General features: G+C 38.2%; 2 protein-coding genes across 4 annotated transcripts; one reads left to right on the top strand and one right to left on the bottom strand.

The window, feature by feature from the left end:
• Nucleotides 1–306: 306 nt before the first annotated feature.
• On the bottom strand, nt 307–2,224 carry mzt1 (mitotic spindle organizing protein 1). The gene is made up of 3 exons (XM_039657498.2): nt 1,991–2,224; nt 1,713–1,858; nt 307–847 (listed from the first exon to the last, which is right to left on the bottom strand). The coding sequence occupies exons 1-3, from the start codon at nt 2,040–2,042 to the stop codon at nt 818–820; spliced, it is 228 nt and encodes a 75-aa protein (XP_039513432.2). The 5' UTR covers nt 2,043–2,224; the 3' UTR covers nt 307–817.
• An 83-nt stretch (nt 2,225–2,307) lies between these two features.
• On the top strand, nt 2,308–8,334 carry bora (bora aurora kinase A activator). Of its 3 annotated transcripts, none has more exons than XM_089132233.1 (12): nt 2,308–2,431; nt 2,648–2,829; nt 2,911–3,017; nt 3,117–3,162; nt 3,268–3,349; nt 3,430–3,483; nt 3,579–3,635; nt 4,338–4,567; nt 4,695–4,848; nt 6,599–7,179; nt 7,496–7,636; nt 7,850–8,334. In XM_089132233.1, exons 2-12 carry the CDS (start codon nt 2,677–2,679, stop codon nt 7,868–7,870), a joined length of 1,626 nt encoding a protein of 541 aa, XP_088988359.1. In that variant the 5' UTR covers nt 2,308–2,431; nt 2,648–2,676; the 3' UTR covers nt 7,871–8,334. The 3 variants fall into 3 exon arrangements, with proteins under 3 accessions (XP_088988359.1, XP_088988358.1, XP_088988360.1); XM_089132232.1 differs by having other exon boundaries at nt 2,374–2,512; XM_089132234.1 differs by lacking the exon at nt 3,579–3,635 and having other exon boundaries at nt 2,374–2,512.
• Nucleotides 8,335–8,438: the final 104 nt, after the last annotated feature.

Genomic DNA, 8,438 nt, shown 5'->3' with positions numbered 1-8,438 from the left:
TTTGAAGAACGATTAGAACTTTGGCACCATTGACTTCCATAGTATTTTTTTTTCCTATTATGGAAGTCAATGGTGCCAAACAACCGTTTGGTTCCAATCATTCTTCAAAATATCAGAATAAAGAACCTCATACAGGTTTGCAACAATAATGATGACAGAATTTTCATTTTGGGGGGAGTATCCCTTTAAACATTCCCGGCAAAATTCTGGTGTCAGATCTGAGCAATACAAGCACCTGGGACAAAGAGACCAGGCTTAAACTGCTACTGTTTTGAAGAGAATAAGAACGAAAGAAGAATTTGACAATGACATTTAGTATAAATGTTTATAATAAAGAAAAAAAATCTTAAAAGATTGATATTACAATGCGACCGTACTTTACAATACAAAGCACAAGCAGTCAATGAATTAACTACAAATGTACTGATGTCGCCATCGTGTGGATGAAAAACACAAATGCACATGGCTGTACAGGTAAAATGCATTTGAGGGGTCAGCAGCCAGAGACCATATCAATAAAAAGAGTATGTTTCATACAGTTAGGGTAAAAAAAAAAAAAAACATTTTACTGACTTAACATGTAGCAAAACCCCCCCAAAAATGCATTATAGTTATTTGTATACACATTAAATGGACAAAAACACAAGGAAAAGGCAAATGCTTGAACAGTCAAACTGTACATACTGAGGCACATGAAAGTAGGCCAAACAGGGCAAAACCAACTACTTTCACACATGAATCATAGGTAAATGCTTATATACAGTCAGTGTATCAAGCAGTTTTTCTTAAACTGCTTTGTCAGAGATGAATTTTAGACTCATCCTTGACTAGTGCTGTTTTCAGAAGCCTGAAAAAGATCAAACAAAAAGGACAGTTAATGAAAAGACAAATTTAAGGTAAAGTGCACATTTTAATAAGTCCTATTATTTATTTATTTTTTCTTAGTAGGTAGTGCACTTTTTAAAGTGCAAATATACTCCTGTAGCTTCTCAATTAATAATATTATCTGCATGCATTAAAAAAAAAAAAACAACAACAACGAAGATAGCATGTCAGACCATAGGGCCATGGTTCTCATCCAAGGAACCGGGGCCTACCTTCGAGAGGGCTGCAGAATGCCTTATAAAATATTTTTTTAAAAATATACATTTAAACTATATTAAAATAACAATGTGAAGCTATGTATATGGTTTAGATAATTTTATTCCCTCTTAATATATTGAGACAAACCACTTGAGATATGTAGGGTCACAGAAAAAATAACCAGTGGAATTGATTTTAGAGAGAAACACTGTAGAAAATAAATAAATATAATAAACTAAATTTGATTAAAATAAAAATACTAATATACACAAGTAAACATTTATTAAAATAATAAATCAATTGTTTAAAAAAAAAATGAATAAAGAATGCATTACGGATAAAAACGTAATGTGACATTATATAAAATAAATATTTCCCAAGTAATCTTTTAGACGCTCATTAATTGTTCCAGATTTAACACATTTATACATGGAAATGTAAAGCTTGCGTCTGGCAGACTTCAACTCATTTCCCAGATACTGATGCAAGAATATCAATATACTGATGATTTTGCATCTTCAAAAGGGAGAGTGGGTAAAAACAGGGTGGAGAGAAGCAGAAATATGATCGTCTGGTCTGAACAACGAAAGAACGTCAGCACAAATCTACTGCTGTTTATGTGTTAGCACCTTTAACGAGTCGGAGGCTCTTCTGAGTTCTTTGATGACAGATGACAGAGCTTCGGGATTGATCCCTTGCTCACAGAGACGGACACATATCGACAAGGACTCCATGTCCAATCCTGTATTCAGAAGTCTTGATATCTCCAGGAGAACTGAAAATGTAAGAAGCCATAACAGTCGTCCAGTGGTTCATTCGATGATTGGCCGATATGATTCACAACAACAAATAATAATAATAATAATAAAACAAAAATCTTCGCCCTAAACATTTGTCTCAATCTTACCATCCATAGTCTCCCGGACAGCATTCATGTTTGCGCTCGCGGGATTGGCCATGATGCTATCGTGCTAAAGCTATTCAAATACTTAACGACAATAACAAAGCAAATCTTTCATTCAGATGACCCTGACACGTCTTTTGCTGATAGTCGCTGGTATCTTCCCCGCATTTGCGAAATAAACATTAAACAAAATACATGCGAACTAACTGACAGTCGCTTCATTTACACCTCCCGCTTGTTGTTATGGTAATCCTTTCAATAAAGTTGTAAACGTTCGAAAGGAAGTTACGTCGAGACGGAATGTCGCCCGTTCTCTTCTCCTGATTGGTTGTTTCGCAGGTTCTGCTGAATTGTGATTGGTTGGCACACCTTGAGCGAAAATTAAATCAGACGTTGGAAGCCCATCAGAGATCGCGGTTGGGCTTGTTTGCGTCTCGTTGCGTTGTAAGTAACTTATTTAATTAAGAACATTAATCACCTGGTAAAAATCACATCAAAACATGTCAAGATTACAAAGTAAGAAAGGTAGATAACCCGATCAGTAGCACTCGTTTGATCATTACTAATCACCAAACTGGATGTTTACCACACCAACCAAGCTGTTGATATTTTCAAGAATCCGCAGTCTTTCACTAGATTTTCTTTCTTATTAAAACGTAGCCAGCTCGTCTCTGGACGTCGTTTTTAAGATGGGAGATATAGCAGAGATTCATATAACACCCGAGACTCCAGGAAGACCTGCTATTCTGAACCCGTTTGAGAGCCCAAACGACTATCACCGTCTGCATGAGCCTCTGATGCCCAGCCCGTCGGTGTTCAAAAGCTCCAAGAGCTCATCTGCGGTGAGTGTCTGACTCCGCGTGTCAGGGGAAAAAGAAAGAAAAACGATAGAAATTACATTTCGGTTGTATTTTCGGTTGTAGACACCAGCCAAGTTCAAGTGGTCCATTGATGAAATGGCAAATTTACTTCCTGTGGAAATAGACCCTGAGGACATTCACCGCCAGGCTGTGTTTCTGAGCCAAGCCAGGTATGTAACGTTAATTGCTGTTAGTATGTTTAACGTTATCTGTAGTTTTTTCATATGTTCGTGATATTTACTCGACTGTGTTTCTTTTTAACGCATAAGGGCAGATTCTGAGATTGAGGCAAAACGGCAACATGCTATTGAACAGGTAAAATTGATTTACCCCGTGTAAATAAACGAGTATCTGTCCATGAAAATGTTTTCTTTTCATTAAAGAGAATGGTGCTTCATCAAATTATTTTTGGTTGTACAGTTTTTCACTAAAGGTGCCATTGTTCCCTCTCCATGGGGACCACTCACAGCTAAACAATCAACACAACTACCACATCAGAAAAGTAAGTCATGACACAGACACATAAAAGACAAATGTTTTAGTACAACTAATGTAGCATTTGGATATTCTGTCTAATTTTAGGTCCGTTGTCCCCACTGGTAACAGAGGAGCCTTCGCCACCAAAGAAAATCAATGGTTTGTTCAGCAGCTATAAGACATTTATAAATGATCATTTTAGGTCTGTATGTAGATTTAGAATAATCGGGCTTTGCTTGTTGTTTGTGTTAAAGCCATCTGTCAGACAGTCCTGTCCCTACCAGTGGACTTCAATCTTGAGAAAGTTCTGGGTAACCCTTTTCATTTCACACATACATGCATGCATAGACAGACAGACAATCAGAATCCATTCTGCTGCAAAGAGCTGGAGCATTTAAAGTGACAGACAAGCACACATTTACAATAAACAGAACATTAATGTCCGCTGGTGTGGACGCTAATTTATCGTTCTTGGCCTTAAATGGTTCTCTTAGAGTTCTATCGGCCAAAAATAATTTTTTTTCAAACCTTTTATGCATACAGTTTTAATGACCTAATTTATTGAGAGGTTGTTTTATATAATTCTATTTTTTTTTTTTTAATTATCCAAAAGAATTCATAATATAGGCAAAATATAATTTATAATATCAGGGTTCATACTTTGACTGGGGAAGTACTTGGAAAAACTTTTGAAACAGCCATGAAGAGGTACTTTAAAAAGTGCTTGAATTCTTAAAAGACAATATACCCAAAATTTGTGTTCAATTTGTTTGATAAAACACAAAAACACTCGAAATAAACACCGTAGCCTGCCTGATATTAATCTTGAGGAGATTTCTCGTGACTGGTGTCAGTGCTGGTCAATGCATTGATCTCTATGAAGTGAAGTGTCAGATTAGCATTACCTCAGCGCAGCATTGTTTGTCTGTTGTGCCTGATGCTGTTCAAATAATTTTGTTGTTTACAACCTTAATTTCTTGTTGATATTAACTTGAGAACTTCTATTCTATCAGGTGATTACTATAAGACAGAAGAGTTAACTGAACAGGTGCAGGAAAGCCTTAGCTCCTCTTCATTGCGACGTAAGCTGTTTCTGGATGGTCATGACAGCGGCTCTGAGTCTTCTACCCCTTCCAGCCCAGATAGAAACTCTCATAACATACCTCCCAGCAGTCGAGAGATGATGTCTTCTGTTATTGTCTCTCCACTTCAGTGTGGCATTCCAAGCGGCACACCATTGTCTGTATGTACTAAGTACCAATTCATAGATTTGCCCAAGGCCATTTCACCCTGTATATACTAAAAAAAATCTGGATCAAGGATACCTGATTCTAATAATTTAATATTATGTTTTTACCCATAATTTTCAGGGCCAGTTTTCTTCCAGTCCCATCCGAGACCAGTGTCGAGCCTACAGTCTGGGCAGTATCACAAGTCCAGTGTTTTCAGAGAGAGCTTCTCCTGCCTTTAAATCTCCTATTCTGTCGCCTATCAGACTTCAGCATTTGATGACGCCTGCATCAGGTAAAAAATCTGAGATGGTGCCAGGGTTTTAAAATGTAATTTGTATGACCAGATAGACAGATAGATTCAGGGGTTTCCAAACTTTCTTATGTCAGCTAAACCTGTTAGACAAAATATTTACTTAAAGTACCCCCTGAGATTTTTAGTATTTCAATCATTTAACATGTTCACGGTTTTCCTGTGTTGGTTAGTGGTCACATGACATGCAATTAAACAGATAAAATCTTACATTTTTAGTGTTTTTTTATTCTGGAATTTAACCTTTGGAGATTAACCTCTGTTTAGGGTAACCTCATAGAAATTAAATATATATATGTGTATGTATTGGTGCTTTTCCACTACCCAGTACCGGCTCGGCTCGCCTTTGTTTGGTTTTCCACTGTGTAAAAGTTGTACCTGTACCTGCTTTCGGCTACTTTTTTTTTTTTTTTTTTTTTGTACCACCTGCGGCGAGGTTGTGAGCGAGCTAAGGCGATTCTAAAATGTCACGTGAAAACAATGCCGACTGCAGTCACCATTTACTGCGTCATCATTACACGCGCCAGATGGAGTATCCAGAATAACCCCGCCATGTTTAAATAGTTTGGCCAGAGATAGTTCCTAAACTTACTACTATTATGGCAACTCAGAAGAATACACCGTGGTCAAACGAGGAGGTGCAGACTTTCCTTTTTTGGTTGCCGAAGAGAGGATCCAGCGAGAACTTGATGGGGCAACGAGGAACGAAAGGCGTCGCTACTATTTGACGACCGGGTTCTATTTTGTGTCGGTACTGTCTGCAATGGAAAACGAAGCGAAAAGTGAGCTGAGTACTGGTAATGGAAAAGCGCCATAAGTGTGTGTGCATTGAACATTATTAACATGCTTCTCTGTAGCACATTAGATGATAGTTATGTAATTCAATCACAGCTTTTGATTTGATAGTCACACTAAGCTATATCTCAATCATTTGCATTCAATGTAATTTACAGTGGTATGAATAAGTTTTGGCACCCATGCTAAAGTTGCCTAAAAAGAGGAATAAAAAAACATCTTTTGGATATTGATCTTAATGCCTTAATTGGAAAAATAAGGAAAACTCCAACCTTTAAGGACACAAATTTTCTTCGTGAATGAATAATGTATCATAAATAAATAAATGTTTTTCCTTAAAATACAGGGTGCATAAGTCAGGGCACCCCTATGTTTGGATTACCCCACACCTAGAGATTGGCATGGGGTACTTTCCATAAGATCATCTTTCAATGCAAATCAAACCAGCTATTAGGCTAACTGAAGTAAAACCGTGCCAATCTCTAGGTGTGGTGGAAGGTGTGTGATGATGTGGGGATATTTTAATTCCAAAGGCCAAGGGAACTTTATCAGGATGCATATTATCCTGGATCCATGAAATAACTGGCTTTTAAAAATAAAAATCTGCCTGACTCTATGGGAATTTAACATAGGGGTGCCCTGACTTATGCACCCTGTATTTTAAGGAAAACCATTTATTTATTTATGATGCATTATTCATTCACAAAGAAAATTTGTGTCCTTAAAGGTTGGAGTTTTCCTCATTTTTCTAATTGAGGCATTAAGATCAATATCCAAAAGATGATTTTTTTTTATTCCTCTTTTTAGGCAACTTTAGCATGGGTGCCAAAACTTATTCATACCACTGTATTATTCGCTTTACACCGACTTGCGAACCACTGTTTATAAGACCTTAGATAAATCTATGTGAGATGACATTAAAACTTTGTCTTTATAGGTGAGAGGAAAAGGCTGTCTTTTGTGTCCCCCAGTGGTGTTCCTACGGGCAGCTCGGACATGGACGTGAACCGATGTGGAAAAAGCCCATTGGTGGAGGGCTGTTCCCCTATTCGCAGCTGCTCCCCCTTTCAGTCCAGACCCAGAGTCTCTATGTGGGCCTCTCCTACTCACATTTCCCCAATCCTCTACGACAAGGAGAACATCCATCCAAGTGAACCTTTACCCACAATGGACCTGGACACCAGTTCGTCAGGGCCTCATGCCCAGCTAGAAGGACTGCTATCAGGGGGAAGTGAGTCAGAGGCCTCTGTGGATGTTTCAGAGCAAATGGATCAAGACGAGCAGTTAGTGAAGGATACGGAAGGTAATATTGAGTCCAACAAAAGTGAAGATGAGGAGGATGAGGTCATCAGCAGGTGCAGCGTGGAATCCTGTGGTTGGGTTCCTGAAGAGGACACTGCGTCACCAGCTAGACTGTCCAGCTCTCGAACAGGCAGTGTGCCTAACGCCGAGAGTACGCACATGTTTGTATCCCTGCTAGCGGAAGGGAGCATCACACCATATGACATTAGCATGCAGGTTAGTATGCGTGCCGTCAGATGACCAGTGGCTTCCAAGTAGCCTCCAAATACTACACAACTTAGTTTGATGAAGAGTCGTTTAAACAGTAACTCGGCAGGTGTAGCTGACCTAAAACGTTGTGAAACTGGCTGGTGGTGACAGCTGAACCGGCTTCTCTCCAGGAACTGTAGTTTTTATTTTAGTTATCGCTTTACAAAAATAGAAAATTGTTTTTGCAAGCTTTTTTTTTTTTTACGGAATTGTGATGACTAATTTGTAGGCTTAAACTCATGTCAGGTTTAGGTCTGATCTGTCCCTCATGTTCTCTGTGCAGGTGGATAGCGGTTATAACTCTCACTCGGTGTGCACTAACAGCTTAATGGACGCCCTCAGTTCAGACAGCCAGAGTAAGGAAATGCTGGACACACACACTGCTGAGGAGGGTGTACCTTTCACTAGACACACTAAGCCAAAGGTAATGTCACATACACACTACACAGCTAACATCAGTCACTGTAACCAACTATATTCACATTTGAATACTTTATTCAGCTCTTTTGAGCCATTTATTTAGTTTCATGTGCACACTCAAATTGTATTCACCTGATTAGTTTGTATAAATAAAACGTATGCACTGTGCATAACCACACTAGGTCATTTTTAAATGAGGATATGTTTTGTTCTGCAGTTGTTCATCCCACTGCACTGAGCATGAGGGACAAAACAGGCACTTTACACACTCTTATGCCCAAAGCCTTGGAGGAGCCACAATATACACATCAAGCTGATTACTGATTTCATCTCCGAGAATGCTGAATACTGTGGTTGGTATTATTGTCTGAGCCTTAGTTTTTTTTTTTGTTCTTTTTTTTGTACGGACTAATCCACTGCATTATTTATTCGTGCTTCAAAAATGAATGAATTTGAGACTTGAATAAGATTTTTGTATGGTTTTGATTGTGGAATGTAAATGTAGCTTGCAATAACTTTTGTTAAGGGGATGGGAGGTATGTAACCATTTCCCTAGCTGTTTTTATAGGACCTTTTTTTATTTACAATCTTAAAATAATTTATGAATGAATCAATCACTAAAACATATGGAGATACCACAAGGTAAACATGTAAATTATGGCAGCATGTCTATCTGAATTGTAATAAAATGTCTTTATAAAAACAGTGCCTGTGTCCTTGACCAGCTTGCAATTTGTTCTCTTACAGACAAGAATAACATTAAAGTGTTAGTTCACCCAAAAATGTCATTACTTACTCGCCCCCAT

Source organism: Pimephales promelas, chromosome 6, assembly GCF_988280905.1.
Source record: "Pimephales promelas chromosome 6, fPimPro1.hap1.1, whole genome shotgun sequence".
NCBI classification, from domain to species: Eukaryota; Metazoa; Chordata; class Actinopteri; order Cypriniformes; family Leuciscidae; genus Pimephales; species Pimephales promelas.
This window is presented reverse-complemented; position numbering and strand designations above follow the sequence as displayed.

Coding starts and splice junctions, on each gene's coding strand:
- mzt1 (XM_039657498.2), bottom strand. CDS start 2,042: ATGGCCAATCCCGCGAGCGCAAACATGAATGCTGTCCGGGAGACTATG. Junction 1,859..1,990: donor TGTCCGGGAGACTATGGATG/GTAAGATTGAGA, acceptor TTACATTTTCAG/TTCTCCTGGAGATATCAAGA. Junction 848..1,712: donor GAGCCTCCGACTCGTTAAAG/GTGCTAACACAT, acceptor GATCTTTTTCAG/GCTTCTGAAAACAGCACTAG.
- bora (XM_089132232.1), top strand. CDS start 2,488: ATGTCAAGATTACAAAGTAAGAAAG. Junction 3,163..3,267: donor GGCAACATGCTATTGAACAG/GTAAAATTGATT, acceptor TTGGTTGTACAG/TTTTTCACTAAAGGTGCCAT. Junction 7,180..7,495: donor CATATGACATTAGCATGCAG/GTTAGTATGCGT, acceptor TTCTCTGTGCAG/GTGGATAGCGGTTATAACTC.